The 27128-nt window shown below is 62.2% G+C and overlaps 1 protein-coding gene across 1 annotated transcript; it reads left to right on the top strand.

Annotated features, from left to right (window-relative positions):
- RTEL1 (regulator of telomere elongation helicase 1) lies at positions 1-26970 on the top strand (the record flags this gene model as incomplete). Its single annotated transcript, XM_079720202.1, has 35 exons — positions 1-102; positions 1032-1227; positions 1502-1595; positions 2106-2187; positions 2389-2449; positions 4886-4961; positions 5401-5485; positions 5797-5862; positions 6555-6708; positions 12561-12599; positions 12673-12751; positions 13631-13728; positions 14230-14285; positions 17670-17741; positions 17864-17945; positions 18903-19035; positions 19153-19266; positions 19342-19382; positions 19535-19620; positions 19748-19825; positions 20182-20259; positions 20714-20860; positions 20942-21057; positions 21210-21333; positions 21424-21571; positions 21717-21877; positions 22500-22559; positions 24034-24232; positions 24409-24549; positions 25171-25287; positions 25454-25708; positions 25773-25910; positions 26037-26174; positions 26264-26367; positions 26504-26970. 35 exons carry the CDS (start codon positions 1-3, stop codon positions 26582-26584), a joined length of 3801 nt encoding a protein of 1266 aa, XP_079576328.1. The 3' UTR covers positions 26585-26970.
- Between the last annotated feature and the right edge of the window lie 158 nt (positions 26971-27128).

Here is a 27128-nt window from a genome sequence, read left to right on the forward strand (position 1 = left end):
ATGCCCAAGATAACCCTGAATGGTGTGACAGTGGATTTCCCTTTCCAGCCATACAAATGCCAAGAGGAGTACATGAGCAAGGTCTTGGAGTGTCTGCAGAAGGTGAGGCTGCAGACTGAGGGGCTTGTAACCGGGGGATGGGTCAGAGTGGGCAGAGCCTCAGCAAGACCTAATGTACGTCCTGTTTACTTTGGCCAGGTCCTACTGGTGAAGCTACCCTTCTGGACGTGGGAGTCGACCATAAATAGGGCTCATGTTTTAGGTGGGGTAGGAGAGATGCTAAACAAATAAACAAAAAGCATAATTCTAGACGGTGAGGGGTGCTGTAAAGAAAAGACATAAGGTGATAGGCTTAAGAGCGCCTTGGGGGCCTCTCTGCGCAGGTGGAATGTGAGCTGAGGCCAGGCGATGAGGAGCGGCCAGCTGAGGGCCTGGAGGAAGTACTTCCACACAGAGGGACAGGTGGTACCCAGCCCTCGTTAGGGGAGGTCGTTAAACCTCAGGGGGTGCAGCGTGCTTTCTGCTGGGTTTCTGGGCATGCCCTCTTGTACCCTGCCCAAGCCCCCAGCCCTTGAGGGCTGCCTCTGTAGCTGGGGCCATATTCCCATTCCTGCGGCAGCTGGGGACAGCTTTGCAGACATGCCTGTGTCTGCCCAGGTTTCCACTCAGGCTACCGGCTGAGAGCTATGTAGACCGTCAGATTCCATTCAGGTAGTGTGACTGCTTGGATCCAGAATCACAGAATCAAACTCCTATTCTGGTGCTTGACACCTAATTAGTCATCTTCCTACTTACATTAGGCTGAAAAATACCGTGGTATTTTGGGTAATGCTCTGTAAATTGTTTTCTAACGAGACCTGGTTTGATCTACAGCTTTTGGTTTGAGAGTGGAGAGGGCCTGCGGCATTTTACGTCCCCCGCTGAGTGGGGGCAGAGCTGCCCCGGGGGCCGCAGGGCTCGTCTCAGCTGGGCTGTGTGGCCTGCGGAGCCTGCCCCTGCTTCCCCGTGACCCTGTTCCCCACCCCATTTAGAAAGTGAACGGCGTTCTGGAGAGCCCCACGGGCACGGGGAAGACGCTGTGTCTCCTCTGCAGCACGCTGGCCTGGCGAGAGCACCTCCGAGACGCTGTCTCTGCCCACAGGATTGCCGAGAGGGTGTCAGGGGAACTCTTCCTTGACCGCGCCTTGGCGTCCTGGGGGAATGCTGCCCTGGAAGGAGATGTCCCAGGTGATGCCCCTTTTTGCCCCTCTCCTGGCCCCGGGCTGGGGGGCGGGGAAGGAAGGAGGGTTGTAGCTGCCCCGTCATTTCTCGCCGTCCTGGCTGTAAACCTAGGGTCAGAGCCTTATGGCCAAATGAGGACCCTGCAGAGACCCACTGCACTCCTTCATGTAGCGAGCATCGGGCATCCGATGCTTAGCTGTCCCCGGGCCGAGTTAGCTGAGTGCCCCGGGTTAACTGCACACGTGGGCCGTGACCTGTCCTGTTCCCTTGTGCCGGGCAGCGTGCTACGCGGACGTCCCAAAGATCATTTACGCCTCCAGGACCCACTCGCAGCTCACTCAGGTCATCAGTGAGCTCCGGAACACCTCCTACCGGTGGGTCAGGCGGCGTCCACCCCTGCCTCGGGGTCACGGGGGTGTTCTGCCTGGACCCCACCCTGGGGACGCGCCGTGCTCTGGCTGTGGGGCTGCCGCCCTGACCTCAGGCTCATACCCTGAGCTCCTCGCAGCCATCGGGGTGTCAGCTGTGGGCGTGGGTCAGGGCAGCTGCGCGGGGGAGGCCCTGCCCCGTGTTGGACCCCCCAGCACTGCTGCAGGAGAGTTGGTGTCCCCTCCCCGCCGGCCTCCCACGAGAGGGAGCGTGCAGGTGGCAAGGTCTCCCCAAGGCCTGCCCCAGTCTCTCGGCCTCGCCCTGGACACTGACTCAGCGGGCCGTGCCACGTGAAAGCCCCTCTCGAGCCGACCCAGCCACCCCCTCTGGCTGCCCGGCGGGCGTGTGAGCCAGGCTTCCCTGGGTTTTGGGTGCAGCCACGTGGCTCCTGCCGCTGGACGGCGCTGGGGGCCCCGCCCTCTGATCCTTGGGCCCCCAACCGTCTCCTCCACCAGGCCCCGAGTGTGCGTGCTGGGCTCCCGGGAGCAGCTGTGTATCCACCCTGAGGTGAAGAAGCAGGAGAGTAACCACATGCAGGTGAGCTCCTGGGGCGCCCGGCCCGGCCTTGGTGCGTCTGCTGCTGCTGCGTGGGTGCTGCCCGGGCTTGAGAGCCCCCAGCTGTGCCCCTGGGGGACGGAGGGGTAAAGAGCTGGCGGGGGTGGAGCTGGCAGGGGGTGCCTGGCTGGGGCTGGGGCAGGGCTCGGCCGTCACACGAGCCCAGACCTCGTCCTCACCCAGGTCCACTTGTGCCGCAAGAAGGTGGCAAGTCGCTCCTGTCACTTCTACAACAACGTGGAAGGTGAGAGGGCTGCAGGGGGAGGGGAGTCTGGGCGCCTCTGAGGGCTGGGCTCGGCGGCCTCCTGGGCTGCTGGCTGCTGCCTCTCGGCGCTCCGGCCTGGCTGTCTCCCGCGCTGGGCTGTCGAGGTGCCCGAGCTCTGTCTCCTGATGACCGGCGTTGGCTGGCGTGCGTGCAGAGGAGCACACGCGGTGGGGCCGAGGAAGCGCCTGAACCGTGCAGACAGCATGGTTCGTGCAGAGTGCGTGCTCCCTTCTGGAAGGCTGGAAATTGGGCGCCTGCCAGGCAGGGGTGCCCATGTGAGCGGCCCCCAGTGCCCCCCTGGGCGCTGGGTCTCTGGGGAGCATTTCACTCATGGTCTCAGCTCGTTCTGGGGGAGTCAGCCAGGGAGGGGGTTCTGGAAGCTCCTCCACGTGTTTTTCCCTTTGCTGATTCTGTGCTGCATCCTGTCACTGCCGCCTGTCACTCGGTGGGTATGACGTGCCCTGAGCCCCTGGGGTCCTCCTAGTGACTCCTCCAGCCTCATCCAGAAACGCATGAGAGCGGGAAGCACAGTGTCTGTGATGACGGCAGCCCGGGCGCGGCGAGGCCGTGTGACCGCGGTGCCCGGGGCCCTGGGAAGGGAGCCCTTGGTCTCCTGTCCCCAACTTTCTTGGGGCCCAGAGTGGAGGGGCGGCACTGGTGCCCTTGCCTCCAAATTCCTGCTTCTCCGCCTGTGGCTGCCCTTTGTGTCTGTCAGGACTTCTGGAGCCAGAGGTGGTGGCAGAGGCTTCTCTGGTGTGGCCTTTCCAGACAGGGCTGTGTGGCCTGGGGGTGGAGTCAGGGTTCCCTCTGTTTCCTGCTTTAGGGTTGGGACTCAGACCCTGCGGTGAGCCAGGCCCCGGAGAGTTCACATTGGTGACCTGCAGGCCACCGTCTGCTCGGGCTGGGAGAGCCCAGCGGGCCAGGCCTGTGCTAGGCAGTGGGTCAGGACAGCAGTACAGTCCCAGAGGCCTGAGCTGGGAGTCCCAGCGCCCTTGGAGAGATGGAGGGGGGTTGCCTGATGCGGGCTTGGGCTCCGGCGGGCCGGCTGTGGGTAGGGCTGCACGGCTTGGCCTCTGGGGCGATGACCCAGGGTCCCAGGCTCGTTCCTCACCACCTTCCCCTTGGCGGTGTCCCTTGGTCTGGTGGCGCCGAGGACCCTCAGGACAGCAGTGAAGTGTTAAGGCTGAGGATGGCCTGTGGCAGCTGTCGTGGCCCCGGGCAGGAGACTGCTGGCCGCCAACTCTGCTGCCCCGTCGGCGTCGGGCCTGTGGGTGTCGGGTCACCTGAAGGCTGCTCTCTTGTCCTCGTCCCCCCACTGCTCGGCCCTCTGCCCTCAGTCCTGCCTTCCCACGGGCCCTGGCGTCGGGCCCCTCCCCGCTGCCCCAGGCCCCTCGCCCTCCTCTCCACTGTCGCCTCCTCTACTGCCCTCTCCTCCTCGCCCCCCCTCCCCAGACCCCTCGCCCCAGGTAGGTTACGCAGCTCTGGGGCCGGCCTGCTGCAGAGCGTGTCGACGGCCTGGTCTGTTGCTATGGTGCTGCTGAGTGGATGGCTCTTCTTCCCTCCCCTGCCTGCTGTCTGCGGGGGGGCACCCTGGGGGCAGTCGCTGCTGAGGGCCTGTGTGTTCTGGTCTGTGCAGTTAAGGGCTGGGCCTGGTACCTGCCCCAGTGGAGCTGGGAGCCGGGGGCCTGTGTCCACATGGGGCTGCCCTGAGACTCTGGGTGCTTATTAGAGGAGACCTTTGCTCCCATCGGCTGGGATAGGCCTGGGTGTCGCTGGGTTATAGTACTTCCCTGGCCGATTCCTCCAGGCCCAACTGAGGGGCCTGTGTCCCTTCCTGAGGCCCGTCCTGCCCAGGGACACACAGCCAGCGGGGAGTGGGGCCTGTCGGGGCTGCATCCTGAGGAAGGGCCCCCAGGGCTGCAGGGCCTCAGGTGGGCTCTGCGCCTCCCGCCCGCCCAGCCCCAGCTCCGCACCCCTGCCCGGGCAGCACAGGCAGTGACAGCTCGGTGTTCTTGATGCTGGCCGTGTGGAGCCTGGCTTCCTTAAGAGGGAGACTCTGGGCTTGTTCTTGGGGGGGATGGTGAAACGAGAGGAAGGGACTTGCTGCCAGACTGAAGCCTGATTGCAGGGCAGGTGCCCCGGGGCTCATGGGAGCCACCCGGCCTGGAGAGCATCTGGTGATGACAGGCTGAGGGCCGGCCCCCACCCCACCCCACCCCGGGGTCTCCTCTTGGTATTCAGCCTTAGGCGTGCAGCCGCCCAAGGCACAGAGCAGGGCTCCCTTGGGACTCGCTTTAGGCTTGGCACCCTCCCCAGGGGCTGCCTGTTGCCAGGAGCCATTCCATCCCGGGTGCCTCCTGCGGTCTGGGGACTCTGGACCAGAGAGCCTGTGTTTACTCCTGCCCGTGTCCCCAGAGAAGAGCCTGGAGCCGGAGCTGGCCAGCCCCATCCTGGACATTGAGGACCTGGTCAGGAGCGGGACCAGGCACAGGTAACCCCACCAGGGCTGGGCTCCCTCCACGTGCAGAGGCAGGTCCATTTCTCTGCTGAAGTGTTGTAAGAAGTGAGATGCTCTTTCGCAGCCCCCAGCCCCCTGCCCCCGCCCGGTGGGCCTTTGTTCTTGGGGCATCCAGCTCGTCCGGAGAGGGTACTGCTCCTCCTCTCCGACGCTGGCTGAGACCTCGTAGCTTCAGGGCTCCGGTCGTGGTGACACATGCCCGACTGTCCTGCTTCTCACCATCTCATCCACCTGCCCAGGATCAGGCAGATCTTTTTGTATATTTTTAAATGGGTGACCCACTCACACGGTTGAAAACTGATGGTGTGAGGGGTGGCCGGCAAGCCTTCCCGCCGCCCCAGGCCCCGGCTCTCTCACGCCCCGGGGAACCCTCCCAGCCTGCGCTGTGCCCCAGCACCTCCCCTCCCTCCAGACTGTGCCCCTACTACCTGTCTCGGAACCTGAAGCAGCAGGCCGACATCATCTTCATGCCCTACAACTACCTGTTGGACGCCAAGGTAAGGCCTCCGCCTGCGTAGCTGATGGTGCCTGATGGCAGGGCGTGTCCCAGGCTCGGGAGGGGCCGGCAGAGCCCGTGCTGGGATCAGACCTTCGCTCGGAGCCAGCACTTGGAGTCACAGGCTCGCACCAAGGGACCAGCCCCTCACCGGCCCGAGGCTGTGACTCGTGCTGAGCTCTAGGAGTGTGTGGCCTGGTAGGAGTGAGGGGACCCCACGCGGCCAGGGTCCGTGTCCCTCTCTCCAGCTGGACCCCACAAGGCCGCCTGGGAGCATCAGCCACAGCCTGGCGTCCTCCTTTCTTGGTGTAGAGCCGCCGTGCACATGGCATCGACCTGAAGGGGACGGTCGTGGTCTTCGACGAAGCTCACAACGTGGTGAGTGTCTGGGTGGCCTTCCCGACACCCCCTTCCTCCTGCCCACTTTCTTGCACACAACAGCTGGGCCTTTCTGTCCAGACCCCCGCATCTCAACCGTCAGGACCAAGCAAAACTGGGCAAGGTGGGCCGCCGACCTGTGCCCGCCATTTGCACGCAAGACCCCCAGACCCTTCCTGCCATCTCATTCCTTCTCTTCCCTTGTGTCCCTGGTGCCTGCCTCCCTGCCGCCTGCTCGCCCTGCCCCTCCTGTCCTGTGGCCTCTGTCAGGGCCCAAGGACCATGTCTCCAGGAGTGGTGGTCCTTGACCAGAGCACTGGAGGAACGCCACCTGGGGAGCCTGGAGGGGTCCACAAGAGCCTGGCATCCTCAGCCCCACTGGGGTCCAGGCAGTTGTTGCCATGGGGACGGTGGGCCCATGGGCCAGATTCGGCTTTCGAGAGAAGCTAGAAGCTAGAGCTTAACGGGAAATTTTCTAACTATAAAACGTAGGCAGCTCAAGTAAAATTGTCTTCAAACACTGTCTGAGCCAGACATCCATCTCTGGACCAGTTTGAGACCCGGCCTTGAGAACACAAGGTGGGGCTTGGGCGGCTCTTGCTTCCCCTCCCTCTGCCCGCCCCCCGCCGCCACCTCCGCCTCATGGAGCCCCGTGACGGGTGTGCTCGTGACGGGTGTGCTCGGGCTCACAGGAGAAGATGTGTGAGGAGGCCGCATCCTTCGACCTGACGCCCCATGACGTGGCTTCGGGCCTGGACGTGATAGACCAGGTGCTGGAGGAGCAGACCAAGGTGGCGCAGCAGGCCGACCTCCACCCGGAGTTCAGCGCGGACTCCGCCAGCTCAGGTGTGCTCGCGGGCCGGGACCGCAGACCAGGCGAGGGGCCAGTCTGCCCAGGGCGCTTCTTTCAAGTCTGCCTCGGGCAGCGCCAGCCTCTGTAAGAGTCTTCTTGGCCTCACAGATGGAGGTGGGGAGGTGGGTACCGCCCAGCCTGTCAGCACTTTCTCAAGTCCTTTTCACGGTTTTCCCGGGGGTGTGAACTTGCCTCTGCTGCATAGAAGTGAAAACCAAGGGTGTCAGCCGTGATGACATTTTGTAATGACCTGCGAGCATCGTCCACAGGAACGACGCTCAGAGAGTCGTATCCCGCATTTTCCTTTCGCAGCAGTGATTGCAGTGTGTGTAGGACGCAGTTGGTTTGTCCAGACATTCTGCGTGGCCTTTGTTAGTGTTAGGAATTCACCTTTCGCTCACCAGACCACTTTGTAGCAAGCGTTTCTCCTGTCGAGTTGCTGCAGGTTCGTAGCATTTGCGCCCGGCCCTGTGGACGTCACCCACGTCCCGCCGTGTCCTTCACGCGAGTGTGGGGCGGGGCGTGAACAGCCTCAGCTTCCCGGTCCCTTTACGGTCACACACGTGGACAGACTCCAGAGGCACAGATGCCCCTTCTCCCGCCAAGCCACCTGCTTCGGCCCCCTCTGCGAGGGCCTCCGGGCCTCCTGGGACGCGCTCACAGGCTGTGTTGGGGGAGAGAGGGTGTGTAAACGGCTTTGTGTGTTTAGCACAGAAGTTCTCAAACCTGTTGGCTTCAGGACGCTTTATGTCTTAAACTTTATGTTCTTGAAACTTACTGAGCTTTGTTTATGTGAGTTACATCTATGGGTAATTAGTGTGTTAGAAGTAAAAACTAAAAAACTAAATAACAAACCATTACGTGTCAGTTTCCTAGGGCTGCCTTAACAAAGTACCACAGGCTGGGAGGCTTCAACAACAGCAGTTTATCCTCTCAGTTCTGGGGCTGGACGTCCACTTGTTGGGTGTCAGCCGGGGTGGCTCCTTCTGTGAGTCCCCGGGGCATGTGCTCCAGGCCTTTCTGTCCCAGCTCTGGTAGCTGCTGGCAGACCTGGGCTTGTAGACGCCTCGCTCGAGTCTCGCTCCATCTTCACATGGTGTCCTCTCTCATGGGGACGCCTGTCACTGGATGAGGGCCCAACCCAGTCCTCTAGGACCTCATCCTCACTGACCATATCTGCAAATAAGGTCACATTCACAGGGGTCAGGCTTTAGGATTTGAACATAGCTTTCTGGAGGACACAATTAAATCCATGACATGTTCACATAAATAGCATTTTTTGGGAAAAATAACTATTTTAAAAATTAGAAGAGTGGCATTATCTCAGTTTTGCAAATCTCTTTAATATCTGGCTTAATACAAGGCAATTGGATCTCATAACTGTTCCTGCTTTGGGCTGACGTGATACTACACCTCATAGCTGTATTCATTTCCTAGTGCTGCTAAAAGAAATTTCCAGACTTAGCTTAAAGCAACTCAAATGTATTACCTCATGGTGCCCAGAAGCCTAGGATGGGCCAGCAATGCTCTTCCTTCTGGAGTCTGCAGAGGGGTATCCGTTTCCTGGTCTTTAACAGCTTCTAGAGGTGCCACGTTGTTCGGCTTGTGGCCCCACGTCTCTGACCTCTGCTTCTTCGGTCTCCTCTGATTCTGTAAGGACCCTGCTGTTCCATTTAGGGCCACCCCAGATAATCCAGGATTATCGCCCCATCTCAAGGTCCTCAACTTCATTGCGTCTGCAAGTCCCTTTTGCTGCGAAGCTGACCTATTCGTGGGTTCCAGGGATTAGAACGCAGACGTGTGGGGACCAGTATCAGCCTCTGAGAAACCACACTGTATATATATATATATATATATATATATTTTTGCGATACGCAGGCCTCTCACTGTTGTGGTTTCCCCCGATGCAGAGCACAGGCTCCGGACACGCAGGCTCAGCGGCCATGGCTCACAGGCCCAGCCGCTCCGCGGCATGTGGGATCTTCCCGGACCGGGGCACAAACCCGTGTCCCCTGCATCGGCAGGCGGACTGCGCCACCAGGGAAGCCCTACACTGTATATTTGTGAGAGAAAGAAGGAAAAAGGCAAATCGCATATCAGTAGGAATAGCAGTAGCGGCAGTAGCAGCACCACGAAAATAGGTTGGCCCTGCGGCCGTCCCGGACAGGTCTTGGGCCAGGTCCCTTGGCCTGCTGTGCTCTGCTGCTTAGGTGTCCTCATGGATGCATGGTCCTTGCTTCACCGTCTTTACCTGAGATGGGAATTTCTAAGTCAGCTGCTTTCGACCCTGAATGCATGTACCTGAGTAAATAGGTCAGTGTTTCTCCAGGGACGTATCTAGGAATGGATTTTCTGATTGACAGTCACGTGCATCATAAACCTTGCTGTTTTAAAATTGTCTTTTACTTTTAAAGTTGGATGTCGTTTTAGGACTTTTTTTGCTTTTTAAAGCCCAGTAATTTTGCTGCAGTTTGTCTCAGTGTTGATTTTCCGGGTCGACGTATGATGACCTCTTTCAGGCTGTCGTTCCAAGTCTCCTCTTACCTGGGAGGATGTTGTCCTCCCAGGCAGCGCTCACGGCCCGGCCTTGCTTCGGTTTCTGCTCCAGGGATCATGTCGTGTCTCTTCAACCTGAGTTCAGAACCTGTCACTCTCTCAGATCCTTTTGTCTCTATTTTTCTTTGACTTATAAAAAATTCCCCCCTTTCACCATCTGTTTCTTTTAAGATGATGTGGCACGTATCTACTTTTGTGTTCTTCTAATTTAATCTTTATTTCTCAAGTGTTTTTTTCTCCTTGTTGTGTCTGAGTTCTGTTGCTTCATTTCTGAGCTTTAGAAGCCCTGGCTCGTGGTGTTGTTTCATGTCTTAGATCCTGTTCCAACACCGTCATTTCCTGTTTTCTCACCAGCTGACAGATAACTTGCTACAGCTGCCGCGTGCCTCCCCCAGAGCCCGCGGCTGACGCTCCGCCCCATTTGACCAGCCCCCCACTCAGTGGACAGGTTCCCTCTTTCTCTGCCTCCTTCAGGGCGGTTGCCGGCCTGACACCTTTACTCCGTGTCTTAGCGTGTGTTTCCTGAGAACAAGGACATTCTCTTTGACGATCCGATCATAAAACCAGCATCCGTACTGCACTCTCGTCTAATCGGCAGCCACATTAGAATCTTCCCAGCTGTCCTCAGTAAGGCCCGAAACACAGCCACCCCTCTGCCTGGTGCCGTGGTCTCCGGGCCTGTGAAGAGAAAGGCTAGTTATTTCGTGGACTGTCCTACAGTTTGGATTTGTCTGCTGTGTTCTCGTGGTTGGATTCAGGTTTTGCGTTTTGGTGGGAATACCGCGGATTTGCGTCGTCTCGCAGGTGACATTGGTGACGTTAACTTCAGTCTGGTTACGTGATGGCTGCTGGGTGTTTCTGCTGTGAAGTCACTGCTTTTCCATTTGTGATTCTTAAGTCATTTGTGGCATCCATTAATGAGTCGTCCCTGAATTAATGATTTCCATAATGTTTGCAGAATGAGGAGTCTTCTTATCCTCCCATCTTCTGTGTGAGGTCTTATACTAACCTCCGCATCCGTGTCAGCGTGTGAGTCCACGTGCTTCCGCACTCGCCCCCATGCCCGTGTGCGTAGAGTTGTGAGTTCACGCTCTCCCCCGCCCCAGGTTTAGTCCAGAACCACGCAGTTCATTCTTCTTCCTCCCTTTCCATGTTTGTAACACCTTTGCTGAGAAAACGAGCTTCCATTCTTTCTCAGTATCGTACTTACTTGTTTGATCCTAGAACCCACAGACAGTTGTTTGAGAACTGCCAGCCCACCCACGATAAATGAACATCTACTCACTAGGTTTAATGTTTGTTCACGTCCTTTTTGTCGTTGGTCTGTGACCACAGAGTGAAAACACTCATTCAGAGGCTCCTTGGGTTGTTTCTTTCCGCTTCACTGTGGTCATATTATTCATTTTAAGCTCATTTGTTATGTTTATATTTCATTTCATACTCCATTTTTTGCCGTTTATGTTGATTTTATTTATTTTTGGCTGTGTTGGGTCTCAGTTGCACGTGGGCTTTTCTCTAGTTGTGGCGAGTGGGCTACTCTTCATTGTGGTGCGTGGGCTTCTCACTGCGGTGGCTTCTCTTGTTGTGGAGCATGGGCTCTAGGCGCACGGGCTTCAGTAGTTGTGGCACGTGGGCTCAGTAGTAGTGGCTCGCGGGCTCTAGAGCACAGGCTCAGTAGTTCTGGCGCACGGCCTTAGTTTCTCCGCGGTATGTGGGATCTTCCCAGACCAGGGCTCGAACCCGTGTCCCCTGCATTGGCAGGCGGATTCTTTTTTTTTTTTTTTTGCGGTACGCGGGCCTCTCACTGTTGTGGCCTCTCCCGTTGTGGAGCCCAGGCTCCGGACGCGCAGGCTCAGCGGCCATGGCCCACGGGCCCAGCCGTTCCGCGGCATGTGGGATCCTCCCGGACCGGGGCACGAACCCATGTCCCCTGCATCGGCAGGCGGACTCTCAACCACTGCGCCACCAGGGAAGCCCCAAGCAGGCGGATTCTTAACCACTGCAGCACCACCAGGGAAGTCCCAGCAGGCGGATTCTTTTTTTTTTTTAAAGAAGATGTTGAGAGTAGGAGTTTATTAATTTATTTATTTTTGCTGCGTTGTGTCTTCGTTTCTGTGCGAGGGCTTTCTCTAGTTGTGGCAAGTGGGGGCCACTCTTCATAGCGGTGCGCGGGCCTCTCACTATCGCGGCCTCTCTTGTTGCGGAGCACAAGCTCCAGATGTGCAGGCTCAGTAGTTGTGGCACACGGGCCCAGTTGCTCCGCGGCATGTGGGATCTTCCCAGACCAGGGCTTGAACCCTTGTCCCCTCATTGGCAGGCAGATTCTCAACCACTGCGCCACCAGGGAAGCCCTCCTTAGCTGCTTTTGTCCATGACAGTTTCTCAGACCTCCCTTGGTGGTTTGGAGGAGGATTGCTCTGACGTGGTGTAGAATGCCCCTTCACTGGGGCTTGGATTTGTGTGACGTTTCTCCCCTGGACGTACAGGGGTGTGGGATTTGGGGAGGAAGGGCTCAGATGCGCAGGGCCCGCCTCATTGTACCACATCCAGGTCCCTGCAGTCAAGTCCGCATGACTTATGACCTTGATTGCCAGCTGAGGTCGGCTTTGTCAGGGGCTCCAAGTGACTCGTTCCCCTCCTTTCCACACTGTCCTCTTTGGACGGAGGTCACTCTGCACAGCCCACACCTAAGGAGTGGGGTTATTCACCCAGGTGTCAATCTCCAGGACCCTGCGTTAGGCAGCAGCTTCTTAGAAGTAACACCAACAGCACAAGCACCCAGAGCGAAAATAGATAAGCAGGACTTAACAAAATCAAACACTTCTGTGCGTCAGAGGACACCATCAAGAAAGCAAAGACATCCCACAGAACAGGAAGAATTTTTTGCAAATAACGTATCTGATAAGGGATTTGTATCTAAAATAGGGAGGAAACCTTTAACGACTCAACAAAAAGACAACCCAACCCAATTGAAAAATGGGCAAAAGATATAAATAGACACTTCTTGAAAGATACACAGATGGCCAGTATGCACAGGGAAAAAGGAGCCCATTGGTCATCAGGAAAATGCAGCTCAGAACCACGTTCATGTGCATGTCCACAGGGTCTCTCTGAAGGTGACCGCCCCCCTCAGCTCAGGCTGCTGCTTCCAGGTCAAGTTCCAGCCGTGTGGGTTTCAGAGCCTCTTCTGTCAGTGTCTTGCCCTCCACACCAGCATCGTGGTTCCTTAGGACAGGGTGGTGGAATTAGAAGGATGCAGACTTGTGTATTTGCGCTTTCCTTTGCCCAGGGCTGAACTTGGAGCTGGAGGACCTCGCGAAGCTGAAGAGTAAGTTCCCCCTCCTCCCGCCTGCCGTGGACTGCCCCCCACAGCCCCGCCCTGAGAGCCCCTAACCCCACAGCGATCCTGCTTCGTCTGGAGGGCGCCATCGATGCCGTGGAGCTGCCTGGAGGTGACGGCGGTGTCACCAAGCCTGGGAGGTGAGGGACCTAGCAGGGCGGGTGTGCCGGGCTCTGTCCCTGCAGCATTCCGCCCCACGTGGCCTGGAATGTCACTGGGTCGAAATCCGGAGAGTCTTTCCGTCTTGGAGGTCCGGGAGGGTTTGGTCATTGAGAGGGTCGCACCGCCACCCTCTCCTCTGGTTCACCCCTCTGTCTGCGCTGCAGTTGCCTTTTAGAACGAGGCGCCTGCCTCCGTGCCACCTTCTGTTAGGACGAAAAGTTGCCTGGAACGTTCTGAACATCCCACAGGCCTCTGAGCCGCAGGGTTTGTTCCCCGTGGGACGGTGGCCTGGGGCAGGTGTCACTCTCCTCGGTGCACCACTGCCAGCTGCGCTGGGACCCAGGCCCAGGTCTGTCGAGGCAGGGAATGTTCTGGAATGTTCTAGAGCGGTGGGCCGCCTGCCTTGTCCCTGAGCCCCATCTGCTCCGCTCTGCTCAGGCCCTCGCAGGGCCTGGTTGCTTGCCAAATGGCCCTGATGCCTCCCTGGCTCCCACACCCACAGGGCTTCCTCTGCAGCTTCCACTGCCCACCCTCCCTCCTAACTCTCCAGAACTGCCCTTTGGGTGCCCTGCCCAGAGCCACCACCTCAGGGAGGCCCTGATGACCTCCTCCTGGCCCCCATGCGGGGCCCGAGTCCCGAGCCCAGGCCTTTTTCTAGGTATACACCGGTCTCATGCAGGCCACTGTCCTCCCCACTGGGGCTCCTGAGGGGAGAGGCCTTTCACCTCCAGGTTTGGGCCTCCCCAGAGGCTCAGAGCTTGTTTCTGGGTGAAGGAAACTTAAAATGCTTTTGGCTGTTAGGTTCCCGAAGTGCAGCCCAATCTCCTGCCAGGCCTGAGCTGCCTCTTTCCTCGTAGCTACATCTTTGAGCTGTTTGCCGAAGCCCAGATAACGTTTCACACCAAGGGCTGCATCCTTGACTCCCTGGACCAGATCATCCAACACCTGGCAGGACGTGAGTCCCCGGCCACCATGCGCCCTGTGGCTGACTCCTTACTCGGGCGCAGCCTGACAGGAATTTGGCCCATGGAGCTGCCTTTCTGATTCGGATGTTGAGATCTTAGCATGTTTGGTGGCATGTGTCCTGTAAAGAGCGGGCTTCCCTGTTTAGCCCCTTCTAGGAAGGAGCCGTGAGGGGCCCGGGTGGGGCTGCGGGCCCCTCATCCTCCCCCCAAACCTCCTGTGCTCTGTTTCTTCCCGGAGGGTTTCCATGGGACCGCTTCCCAGAGGCTGTGCCACGGAGCCCTCTGGTCTCACCGGGGGCGCCCAGCCTTGCCATGCTCCTGGGCTGTGGGCAGCCCCAGCCTTATCTGGCTGCAGAGCCGCTCTTCTTGTCCCACTGACCCACGGGAGACCCACTGGGAAGACAGGGTGAGCTGCCCTCTGAGGGCACGCCCCTCAGCCGACATGGAGGCTGGAGAACCCAGTGGATGGTCAGCACCCGCTGCCCCTACAGGTGCAGGGCTGTTCACCAACACGGCAGGGCTGCAGAAGCTGGCAGACATCATCCAGGTAGGGACCGCTGCCACGAGGATGTGGTGTCTCCTTTTCTTTCCTGATGGAAGTTGGTGGGGCTTCCTTCTGCAGAGCTGCGATAGATTCTAGACTTGGGGAAGGACAGGGCTCCCCCAGCACACGCTTCAAGTCAGCACTGCAGGGCTGGTTTCCTCTCGCCCTGAGCACCCCGCCGCAGGCCTTGAGGGCGGGGCCAGGCGGGGGCGGGGCCGCTTAGGTTGAGAGTCTGGCAGGTCCCTGCAGTTTTCAGACAGGCCCAGCGGCTCCTGCCCAGCCAGCTGCCGCCTTTTTTCCAGTTTCTTGCTGACACAGCTTTTCAGGGGAAAGTTAACGCAGAAGCCCGTACCAGAGTGGGGGGCATGGACTCTGTCCCCCAGCCCCTGTCGCGTTGCTGGGCCAGCCTCGCCCAGAGGGCGTTGAGACGAGGGGTGAGTGTGTCCCGTGGACGCCCATTAGGTGGGGCCTGGGGCTGGTGTTTGGAGTCAGTGGGTGGTCTGCACGTCCTCTGGGCCAGGCCGGCCTCCATCTGGGCTTTGGGATCCGCTTGGGGGTAGGGGCAGCCTCCAGGGCTCACCGAGCCCCTCCTCTGCCACATGCAGACCCCACTTTCCCCAGGCCAGGCAACCAGGGGGGCTGTCACACGCCTCAGGGCCTCTGGATGTGACCACTTCCTGCCCCTAACGTGCTGTCCCGTGTGTCCAGCTGAGCCGCTTTCTCAGCTCAAGTGGACAGGCCAGGGCCTGCCTTCCTTTAGCTGCGTGGCTGCCCAGCTGGCCGCTGAGGGCCAGTCTCATGGTTCCAGGCGCTCCAGCCCCTCCTGCGCCTCGCTGGGCCTTTCTGCAGAGGCCCCTCCGCGGCCGTTGGTCCTTGGGGAAACCGGGGCACCCGAGGCCCTGTGTGGCATGTGCATGGCTGCCCATGCTGCACGGGGTTACAGTGGGGTGTGCCTGGCTGCAGGCAGGCTCAGTGGGCTCGAGGCCCTGGGTGACCTGCCCGGCAGCGCATCACTCTGTCGCCCCCTCCTTGTCTCTCCCACCCCTCGCGGTGCTTCCGCGGCTACACGACATCTTCCACGCTGCCCGCCAGGCCTGCGGTCGGCCTGTGCAGGGCGGCATCCCTGGGGCCCCTGGCCACACCCACAGGTGCTCATCATGATGGGATGTGGGATGAGCACCTGCTGGGTCACACTTCCTCCAGCTGGAGGGGACATGACAGGCTGGTGAGCGAGTATGGCCCATAGGCAGCTTGGGCAGCAGAGGAAGCTGAGTCACCCGCCAGGGGCTACTTAGAGCATCTGCCAAGGGAAATTCCAAACCAATGGGGTTAGTGGTGTTTGGCTTCCAGAGAATATGCAGCAGGGAAGGACCCGCTCCATAAACAGGTGTCGGGGAGAGGAGGGGGCCGTGCAGGCCTGGAGTGAGGGCGCCCCGGCCCGCTGGCCTGTTCAGCTGCAGGGACCCGTGAGGAGGGCGGGAGGACGGGCAGAGGGTGCCATGGAGGGAGGGCCCGCCTGGCAGGGGCAGGGCCTCCAGGGCAGGGCCGGGGCGCCGCAGCTGGGGCTCGGGACTCCCTGGAGACCCAGCAGTAACGGTGGGTCACCGCCCGGGGGGCAGAGGCCTGGGACGCTTGCTGCCCCGGCAGGAAGTGATGGGAGGAGGGGGGCAGAGCCCGGGCCTGCAGGAGGCCACGCTAGAATGTTCCTTCTCCATGACTCCAGCTGCTCCTCCAGCCCCACCCCCGCCTCACAGATGGGACGGAGCCCCCAGGGTGGAGTGCAGAGCTGGCCGTGGGCAGGCAGCAGAGCCCAGGCCGGGGAGGGAGGCTGCAGCAGGCTCCCCCAGGGCTACAGCTGCACCCGTGCCTGCCACCTCCTCCCCGCCACCCACCCGTGTCTGGCACTTGGACACAGGGCAGCCACACGGCTGTCTGAAACTCCTGGCCATCACTTGAGGTGTGAGGGCCGCTCTGGGGCCACAGTGCAGGGGTTTGCAGGGGAAGCCACGGCCCCAGAGCGGCCTCACCAGGCGGTGTGGCCTCTGCTCCGGGGTCGAGTCCAGTGTGTGTGGTTCCGTCCTTGCAGGCGGACACTGTGGTGAATCGCGAGGCCAGGTGTTTTGCCGTCTGGACAATGAAAGTGCTTCTCGAAGCTCCTCTCACCGTTGGTACTTCCTCCTCACAGGCTGCACTGTACCCGCAGGCCGTGCTTCTGGGCCCTCACATGCAAGGCCGCGGGGTGCGCGCTGCTCCTCCCGCCCATGCGCCTGCACCCCCTGGGCCTGGCAGGGGTTTGCTGAGAACAGGCTGCTGACCCGGGCTTCCAAGGCCTTTCCTGTTTGTAGGAAGATGTGGTGGGTGAGGCTCCTGCCCACGGGTGCTGGTGGTGCCGGTCTTCTCTGTTTTCACGGACACCGGGTAGAAGCCGTGGCCTCATCTTCAGCCTCTAACCCAGCAGAAGGCGCCTGGGAGTGACGTGAAGGCCCGGGGCTGTGGAACACGCCATCCCTTTTGAACGTGTCTTGGCCTTGTTTCCACCAGCCGAGTGTCAGAGTCAGATTGTTCCCTTTCTGTGAGGAGCCTCTCGGGCTTTGGCCGGGGTGCCTTGGACTTGCGGGTTATTGTGGGGAGAGCCGGGGCTCTGTGATGTCCAGAGGTCCGGCTCTGTTCTCCAGGACGACCTCACAGACTGTTCCGGAGGAAGTGACGTCTGTCTCTTGCTTTATCTCCAGTGTTACATACTTTTTGTTGCTGTTGTGAAAGGGCTCTTTTTAACTCACTGGTGCTTGTGTGCAAAAGTATTGACTTTTATTTGTTGGCCTTGTGTGAAGCTATCTTAGTAAGTTTTCAGTTCTAAAAGTTTGTTGTTTGGTTTTCTGGATTTTCTAAGTAGATGGTCCTGTTGTTTGTAGCGTCTAGTGTGTTGTATTTTCTGCCCCCATATTTATCCCTCTTGTGGTTTTTTCTTGGCTTGTTGCATTGGCTAAGAGTACAATTCTGCTTATTTTACTTAGGGATTAATTTCATCCTATTACTTCTTGATGTAAACGGGGTTCCTTTCCCCTATCCCCTGACCCAGCCCTGGGGGAGAGCAGAGAGGGCGGGCTGCTGACCTGGACCCGGTCCCCCTGAGAGCCCTGGACTGGCTGCCGAGGAGGGGCCTGCAGGGCGGCTGTGACTCTAGTGCGGTGGGGCCCCTGATGGGAGGGGACAGGCAGCTCCGGCTCCTTAGCCTGGGGTCCTGCCCCAGGGACGCTGTTGGCTTGGAAGCAGGGGCAGGTGGTGGCTGTGTCCTGAGTGTCCGTCTGTCCTGGGTGGGAGGGACTCAGCAGGAGTGGCAGCCTCTAACGTGTCCTGCTGCCTTTGTCCCTCATCTCTGCTGTTCAGATCGTGTTTAGCGTGGACCCTGCTGAAGGTGGCCCCAGTTCCATGGTGGGGCCGGGGTGTCAGTCCTACAAGGTGGGTCTGCTTCCTGGATGGGGAGCTCCCGGGCCACGGTCTCAGTCCCACAAGGTGGGGCTGCCTCCAGGATGGGGGCTCCCGAGTGGAGCCGAGGACACCTATCCACTCCACCTCTCCAGGTGCACATCCACCCTGATGCTGGTCACCGGAGGACAGCTCAGCGGTCAGATGCCTGGAACGCCACGGCGGCCAGAAAGCAAGGTACGGCACCTCGGGTGGCTGGGACATGCTCCCCCTGGGGCGGTGCCCCGTCCAGCTGCGGGCTCCCGGCCGCCTGTCGGTCCAGCCTTCTCCAGGTGATGCCCCACCTGCCCTCTAAGAGTCAGAGCTGTCAAAGTGAGAGACCTCCGAGGGCCCGGTGGCCCACGGCCTGCCTGGAGTTCCCACAGGGGTTGGCCCTCAGACCCCCGCTGGACAGAGAAGCCAGAGCGCCCCGAGACCGGGCTCCTGGCTCCCCAGCGTCCTCCGTGGTCACTCCTGTCCTTGCTGGTGCAGGGCTGGCCCAGGACGGTGTGGACTCGGAACCGCGCTTCCGTCCTCCCCACCGAGGGGCAGGTCCCATCCCGAAAGTTGGAAAAGGCTTCTCTGGTCCCAGAAAGTGGTTTGCTCTTTTCTGGGAAGTGTCCCTGCTGACCTGTGACGTGGTCTTGACCCGAGAGGCACAGTTCCAGCATCCGCTTGTGCTATTCCATCTCCTGTTTCCGGAGCCACTGGGAGCGCATGGGAGGGCCGGCGTGTCTGCCCGCAGGCCGTGCTCTGGCATCCTCCCTGGCTGGGCAGGACATGTGTAGGATGTTGCCCCGGCTTCCTGCCTCCAGGGGCTGTGGGCCTGCGCCCCTCCCTCTTCTGCAGTCCCACCTGGAGTATAGGGACGGGGAGGCTGGCTCTTCACTGAGCCACAAGGACGTCTGGGGTTGGGGTAGGCTGACCTCTCTGGAAGTGACTTCAGCATCCCCCTCCCCCGGCCCCAGGATGCTGGCGGGCTTCTCTGGTCTGCTTCCTGCTCCTGGAACCTCCCTCCTGGGACGAGGGAGGGTGGGCAGGCCCCCCGGGGGAGACTTGTGCACCTGGACCCCAGGGCCCAGCACTGCCTTGGGGGACACAGGATGGCTGCTGGGCAGGCGGCTTGGGCCTCACACGTGCCCCCGCCCCCCGCAGGGAAGGTACTGAGTTACTGGTGCTTCAGCCCTGGCCACAGCATGCGTGAGTTGGTCCACCAGGGCGTCCGTACCCTCATCCTCACCAGCGGCACACTGGCCCCCGTGTCCTCCTTCACCCTGGAGATGCAGATGTAAGGGCTGACCCTTGGCCCCCCCCAGGGGGGTCCCGAAGCCAGCCCCCCGGCCCTGGGCTGCCGGGGTGCTGGGGGTTCAGGATCTCACAGGGGCCACCCCCTGCCTCCCTCCAGCCCTTTCCCAGTCTGCCTGGAGAACCCACACGTCATCGACAAGCACCAGATCTGGGTGGGGATTGTCCCCAAAGGCCCCGACGGAGCCCAGCTGAGCTCGGCCTTTGACAAACGGTAGGGGGCCTGCTGGGTGAGGCGGGTGGCCGAGTGCCAGGCCCCTCATGGCAACAGCCCCCCGGTTCCTTGCAGGTTCTCTGATGAGTGCTTGTCGTCCCTGGGGAAGGCACTGGGTGAGTCCCCATGCTGTCCATTCCTGAGCCCCTGCCCCGTTCCGAGGTCACCCGCCCCCACTCCACTCCCTGTCCTGACTGGTCTTCCTGGGGGGCTGGAGGGGTCCTCTGCGGACATCCTCTGCTGCTGACCCAGGCCACGGTGCTTGCAGGCAACATCGCCCGTGTGGTCCCGCACGGGCTCCTGGTCTTCTTCCCTTCCTACCCCGTCATGGAGAAAAGCCTGGAGTTCTGGCGGGTGAGTCCCTCCTTCCAGTGTTTCCTGGGGCCGGGAGGGAGCCCCAAACAGCCAAGGGTCTGGCAGGGCGGGGCCGTGTGTCTTTGAGAAGGTGTGACGGGCGTTCCCTCTCTGCCTGCTCCTATAGGCCCATGACTTTGCCAGGAAGCTGGAGGTCCTGAAGCCCCTGTTCGTGGAGCCAAGGACCAAAGGAGGCTTCTCGGAGGTCTGGGTCACCGGGGCTCCCTCCCCCTGCCCTGCAGGCTGCCCTGGGCTCAGGCCAGCCCCGGGGTGTGTGTGGCCAAGGGCCTGCTGGCCTTTTAGGAAGTTTGGGCTTGGGGACGATAGCAGCAGGTCTGCCCTCACCCCCCAGCCCCGGGGCCCCTGGGTTTTCTGGGCACGGCAAGCAGACACTGGATGCTGGCTTCAGGTCAGCCTGGGAGCCCACGCCACGAACATGCTGCTGCAGCTCTGCTGGCCTGCCTCCTGGCTCGGACGGTGCTTCATCTTGCAGGGTGATTTCTGGGGGTCTTGCTCAAGGAGGCGAGGGGCCAGGCCAGGCTGACCAGCCTCCCCTTCCAGGTGATGGAGGCTTTCTACACGAGAGTCGCTGCCCCCGGGTCCAGTGGGGCCGCCTTCCTGGCTGTGTGCCGGGGGAAGGTGAGGCCTCTGAGGTCCGGGTCCCACACACCTGGCTCCTTATCCCCTCCTGGAACCTGTGCCTGAGGGCGGCTTAGGGCTCGTGACCTGGGGGCCGCACCGTGGGCAGGAGAGGCCGGTCACCTCCCTCAGGCCCCATGTCCAGCAGACACAGGAGGGTGTGGCCCTGCTGGTCCTGTAGGGGCTGGCCCTGGGGTCCTAGGCCGGGCATTGGGGCCCACACATGGGCAGTGGGCAGGTGGGCCGGAGGAGGTTCTGAGAATAAGAAGTTGGTCGTGGGGTTCTGGGAGCGGTGGACCCCAGGTACAGCCTGGTTCGAAGTTGGAGGTCTCTCCCACCCTGCCCATCCTGGGGGTTGTGGGGCTGTGAGGGTCCAGGCACAGGTGGGCCCTTAGGGAAGGTTCTGGGCTTGAGTGGAGGCAGATGGGGGAAAAGAGTGCCCGCTGCCTCCCAGGCCAGCGAGGGGCTGGACTTCGCAGACGCGAATGGCCGTGGAGTGATCGTCACGGGCCTCCCATACCCGCCCCGCATGGACCCCCGGGTTGTCCTCAAGATGCAGTTCCTGGATGAGATGAAGGGCCAGAATGGGGCCCGGGACCAGGTGAGAGGCTGTGCGGCTGAGGGTGGGCAGGTGGTGCTCAAGCCCCCGTGGCTGAGCCAGCCCCCCGCCCCGGCCCCACAGTTCCTCTCCGGGCACGACTGGTACCGGCAGCAGGCATCCAGGGCTGTGAACCAGGCCATTGGGCGGGTGATCCGGCATCGCCATGACTACGGGGCTGTCTTCCTCTGCGACCACAGGTGCAGGCCACACCCCCCCGCCCCCCCCACCCCGCGCTCTCAGGCCAGAGCCCTTGCCCCTGGACACTGGCTCTTCCCTCTGGTGAGTCTGCCAGGGAGCTGGGCTCCGGGGCAGGCGGGGCTCCCGGGCTGACGGCCCCACCGCCCTGCAGGTTCAGCTCTGCGGACGCCAGAGCCCAGCTGCCCTCCTGGGTGCGTCCCCACGTCAAGGTGTATGACAGCTTCGGCCACGTCATCCGAGATGTGGCCCAGTTCTTCCGCGTCGCTCAGAGAACCGTGAGTCTTAGCACTAGCTGGCCGTGCCCTCATGTCCCATCCAGGGGAAGGAGCAGGGTGGGGCCTCCACAACCTCCTGTGAACGTCTAGATGCCCGTGCTGGCCCCCCGAGCTGCTGCTCCGAGTCTGGGCGAAGGAGAAGGCACTGCCTCGGTGGCCGTGTCACCCGGCCCCCTCCACACCAGGAAGGCCACGAGTCTGGATGTGCACGTCCCTAGCCTGAGGCGCAGACGCACGGGTGCGTGTGGCTGGGCGACACGCCGGGTGGGGCCCCACAGGGTGGAGGGCGGGGCGCCTCCCGCAGGGTGGTGGCACGCTGGGGCCGACGACCGGAGTGCCCGGCAGGCGGTGGTGGACTTCCTCAGCCACGCGTGCTCCTGCAGGCTTGCTGGTCGCCGGGGATGCCGAGGGCAGCCTTTGTGTGGAGTACGAGCAGGAACCCATCCGGGCCCAGCGGAGGCCCGTGGGGCTGCTGGCCGCCCTGGAACACAGCGAGCAGCTGGCCGAGGGGCCTGGGGATGAGGCCCTGCCTGCGGAGGACGAGGTGCGGGGGCCGGGTTCCCTGGGGAGGGACACGGATGGCTCGGCCCATCTGGGCTTGGGCGCCACCATGCTCACCCTTGCACACCCGCTGGTCGGGAGGGCAGGGGGGGTTTCAGCGGATGCCTGGTGGTGCTGTGTGCCTGCCCCGCCCTGGCACAGCCCCCAGCCCTCAGCTGGTTTCCCAACACGCCCCCATGCTGGACACGGTCCGCTCACTTCCCGCTCCTGCTGTGCCCGAGCCTGGCCCTTTCTGGGAGCCTGAGCTGCGGGCAGGATGTTCTGCCCTGGGGCCTTTGTCCAGAAGCCCATAATTCCCCAGCTGACCTGAAGCTCCCCGCTTCCCGCCGGGCATCAGTGCCCGCTCCCTGCTGTCCCGCCCTCTAGGCCCAGGGTGCAGCTGCCCCACTCGTGTTTCTCGTCCCTTCCCGCCGGTGCCCTTCAGTTACTGCCACGCTGCTGCCCGGGACCTGCTCTCGCACTTGGTTCCTTGCAAGGGGCCGAGGGTACTTCTTCTGCCCTGCCGCCCAGGGCAGTGTCAGGGCTTCGGGGCCCTGAGGGCCTGTTGGACACACCTGTGTCACCCTCAGGCCCTCCGCCACTCCGCCCCGTGGGGCCCTTGTGAGAAGAGACCAGCGGAGGAGCAGCGTGGCAGGCGGAGGAAGGTCAGGCTGGTCGTCGGCCCGGTACGTGGGCGGCCCGCAGACGGAGGAAGCTTGGTGGGCGCCTCGGCCTGTGTGGCTCAGGGTGGTGTGAGGTGTGAGCGGGCCAGACCTGCCCACTGGCCTGACTCAGCTGTCCCCACTGGGGAACAGGCTCTGCAGGCGCTCTGCAGGCGTGCCGGCTGGAGCCGGGGCCCAGGGGAGGGGGCAGCCGGGCCTGAGGGCGGGTGCAGGGGTGGAGGGAGGGCAGCAGACGCAGGGCCCGCACCAGCCCCACCAGCGGCGTTTGGCTGGATTCACTTCCTCACAGACGAGCTGCTTGTTCTGCGGATCCCACTGTCACCCTCCACCCGCCAGGCTCATGCTGTGCCAGGGCCTGGCCTGCTCTGATCCCCTCCCTTTTCTCCTTTGATATTTTACTGTGAGAACATCTCACCTCCACTCAGCTCTCAGAACCAGCACGGGGTTCCCATGTGCCCTTTGCTGCAGTGCCACCGCCTGCCTCACGTCTCCTCCCCCTTACTGGGGTCCCTGGGCAGTGCCCCCCCCCTCAGGGCAGACCCTCCACACTTTGGAGTCCTGCACTCTTGGCAGATTTGGGCCTTTCGTTTTGTGTTGCTTTTTGGTGGGGCGGTCAGGTCCACACAGGCCCGTGGGCTCCATCCACAGAAGGTGCTATCTTCCCAGCTGGGCAGGAGCCAGGCCTGGCCCTTTGGCAGGTCTGGTGTGGGGCCTGCAGCCGGGCTGGCTCCCCTGGCCCGGGCCAGGCTGGGCTGTTGGCACGAACGTGGATGGTGAGGTGCCTGCGTGTGAGGCACCTGTGTGTGAGGCGCCTGCGTGTGAGGCACCTGTGTATGAGGCACGTGGTGTTCCCAGCCTCGGATGAAGGCAGTTAAGAGCAGCTGAGTTACATCCTAGAAGCTCCAGAAAGCCCCAAATGCTAGTGCCTCTGTCCGCCACCCTTGGCTTCTGGGAAGAACCAGGCAGTGCCCAAGGGACTGACACTGAGGAAGTGGCCTAGGTACCAGGGGCCTGGGCCTCTGAGGGCCAAGCTGGGGGGCAGCCTGGGAGCCTGGAGGGTCCTTTTCGAGGGTCCGGGATCAGGGCTGGGGTGTGCGGCAGAAGCAGGGCCCGGGGGTGTTTGAAGTCCTGGCAAGTTGAGAAGCGCCCCCTGCCGTGAGCAGATGGTCCTCCGAGCCCAGAGCACCTGCTGCAGCGGCCCCTGCCATGGGCACCAGGACCTCAGCAGAGGAGCAGGAGCCACCAGCCTGGGCAAGGCCAGCCTGCACTCTGTCCCTCTGCTGTGCTCAGCGGGCCCGGCCATCTAAGCTGAAGCTAACCTGGGGCCCCTGCCAGCCCCTCCTGGCTGCCCTTGGTGACCCCAGCTGGGCCAGGCCAGCTAAGCATCCTCCGCAGCAGCCCCTGACAGCAGCTCGCTGCCCCTGCAGACAGGGAGGGTTGATGCCTCTTGACAGGGGCACCGGCTGTGTGTCGGCAGGAGGGGCCAGAAGCCGGCGTGGACACAGGCGGGGCCAAGCTGTTCATGGCGGCCGTGAAGCAGGCGCTGAGCCAGGCCAGCTTCGACACCTTTACCCAGGCCCTGCGGGATTACAAGAGCTCCGATGACCTCGCGGCCCTGGCCGCTCACCTTGGCCCCCTCTTTTCCGAGGACCCCAAGAAGCACAGCCTGCTCCAAGGTGCCTTGGCCAGTAGAGGCTGCCCATTTGAGGGTCCCACCCTGGGGGCCGTGCTGCGGCCATGGGCTGGGGGGCCACCAGGGTCCCCGGTTGACCTGCAGAGGTGTGGGTGGGGACCCCGTGCAGTGGCTGCAGCCCCGGGGACCTGCAGGCCCAGACCATGCCCCTCCCCACAGGCTTCTATCAGTTCGTGCGGCCCCACCACAAGCAGCAGTTTGAGGAGGTCTGCCGCCAACTGACGGGCCGAGGCTGCAGCTCCGGGCCCGAGCATGGCCTTCCGCGGAGGCAAGGAGCACAACCGGCCCTGGACCCCAGCGGTGAGACGGGCCCTGCCTGGGTGGGACCCTCAAACTCAGACCCTGAGGGTGGGGTGGCAGCTGGCCCTTGGAGTGGGTCCTCATGTGGCCCAGCCTCCCTGTTCTTGAGGCTGACAGATCCGTGCGGGGTGCCCCACTTTGGGGAGCTGTGGGCCCCCAGAAGGCACATGGCCCGGGCCTCCCAGGAGGACCTGCGCCTGGGGAGTCGTGTACACACAGGGGTCCTGGAGCCCCGTCCACCCCCGTCTCTACCTGGAGTGGGCCCTGCAGGTCCGGAGCCTGGGAGTCGCTGTCCCCATTTGTTACGGAAGAGCCCATCTCTGGACGAGACTTACCCAAGGGCGGGAATCACAGGGGGCCCCTGGGGTTGGAGATTCCAGCCTGAGTCACCCTTCTGCTCCCTTCTTGACTGGGGTGTCCTTGTGCCTGTCGCCCACAGTCCTGCCCCCCATTTAAGGCAGGGGAGGAGGCCTGCCTGCTCCCAGCTGCCAGGGGCCTCCTGCGGTTGTCTGAGGAGAGTTTGAAGCCCGGTCTCCCCTTGGACAGACCCATCCCCTCCTTGGTCATGCTCTGGATCCTCAGGGACCAGCTGGGCGCCTCCTTGTCTCCGTGTTTCTTCAGGAAGGAGGGAGCCTGACCCCAAGCTGACCATGTCCCAGGGTGCAGCCAGGCAGCTGGACCCCCGCGAACACCTGAACCAGGGCCGGCCCCACCTGGCCTCCGGGCTGCTTCCTGCAGGTACCTGGTCCCTGAAGAGGCTTTGGACCAGAGCCAGGAGCAGAGGGAAGACCCTGGCGGGGAGGAGTTTCCTGGGGGCCGCTGTGGTTCTGTGCCCCCAGAGCAGGGGAGGCCAACGTGATTTCCTGGGAAGCTGGCGGACTGAGATGTGTTACCTTCCCACTAGGAGACCCCAGCCGCCGGCCTCCTGAGGGGTCTGGAGCCCCCGGAGCAAAGAAGCACCCGCCCGCCGTGAGTGCCTACTTGGCCGATGCCCGCAGGGCCCTGGGGGCCATAGGCTACAGCCAGCTCCTGGCGGCACTGACCACGTACAAGCAGGATGACGACTTCGAGAAGGTGGTGGCCGTGGTGGCCTCACTCACCACTGCAAAGCCTGAGGACTTGCCCCTGCTGCAGAGCAAGTGGCCCGTGTGGGGGGCGGGTGGGGGCGGGCAGTGGGGTGGGCGGCAGGGCCACGCCTGAGCGATGCTCTGCGCTCCCAGCAGGGTTCGGCATGTTCGTGCGCCCTCACCACAAGCAGCGCTTCCGGCAGACGTGTGCGGGCCTGGGCACCCCGGCCCTGGGACCCTGGGAGGGGAGCCCTGCTGCGCCTTCTGACCTCGCCTGCGGGGCTCGCGGGCCAGGTAGGGCCGCCTGTCTGGTGCTCCTGCTGCCCTGTCGCCCCAGCCCCCCTCAGCCCTGGCAGGGTGGGCAGGTGGGCAGCAGGGAAGTGCCAGGCACCCCTCGGATTCACTCCCTCCTGTCTCCAGGCCCCTCACTGCCAGAGAAACCCCCCGGGAAGACCCAGAGCAAGATCTCCTCCTTCCTTACGCAGAGGCCGGCTCAGGGGGCGGGGGCTCCCGGCCGGCCCCCCGGTGCCCCCTGCGGGCAGGCACAGTCCGAGTGGGGTAGGTCTCTTGGGAGGGGCTGCAGGGACCATTGGGAGTGGGGGCCCAGCCCGAGCAGGCCTGTGGTGCTCACGTCAGCCCCCTTGCAGTGGGCTTGGTGTGTCCTGGCTGCAGGGCGGAGGACGTGGTCCCCTTCCAGTGCCCCTCCTGCGACTTCCACTGCTGCCGGGCCTGTTGGCGACAGCACCTCCAGGTCGGCAGCCAGACCCTGTGGACCCGGCCCTGTCCCCTGTGGACGTGGCCTGTTGGGCGTTGCCCCACATGGTGGGCTGAGGGGCTGGGGTGGGCAGTGGGGTCTGGCAGGTGTGTCCAGCGCCCTCTCTCCACAGGTCTCTAGGACGTGCCCGGCCTGCCATGCTGCCACCAGAAAGCAGAGCCTCACGCAGGTCTTCTGGCCGGAGCCCCAGTGAACATTGAGACCTTCTGGGTGCTGCAGGGTCTGCAGAGGCTGAGGCTGCCCCTGCCTGGGGCGCAGCCTGGACACTTGCCTGTCGGCTGGGGGTGAGCCAGGCCTGATACCAGAAACCCCTTGGCCAAGCGTGCACCTGACGGGGAGGCCAGTCCAGTGTCCGTGGGGAACCCCCTGAGACGGCAGCAGGATCTGGGCCCCCTGTGAGAGGCCCCGAGGCCACCTTGGGGTCTGGGGTGGGTCCACTGGAAGGTGCTTCCCCAGAACTTCCCTGACCACCAGCTTGTGGGTGGAGCCCCAGCAGGAAGGAGGGGAGGCCTGCACCTTCTGTCCCGGGGACCTTCCAGGGACCTGCTTGTTCCTCGGGGGCCAGGGTTCTAATAAAGCTGCCGGCACTGCTGGGAAGCGGTCTGTGTGGCCCAGCCTCGGTGGTGGGGTGGGGGAACCTGGAAGGAAGGAGGCGTCTGGGCGGCCTCCCTCGCACCTGGTTTGTTCAGAGCAGGAGCCGCTACCCCCTCCACCCGCCGGTTGCCAGGCCTGGTAAC

This window comes from Hyperoodon ampullatus, assembly GCF_949752795.1.
Source record: "Hyperoodon ampullatus genome assembly, chromosome: 14".
Taxonomy (NCBI): domain Eukaryota; kingdom Metazoa; phylum Chordata; class Mammalia; order Artiodactyla; family Ziphiidae; genus Hyperoodon; species Hyperoodon ampullatus.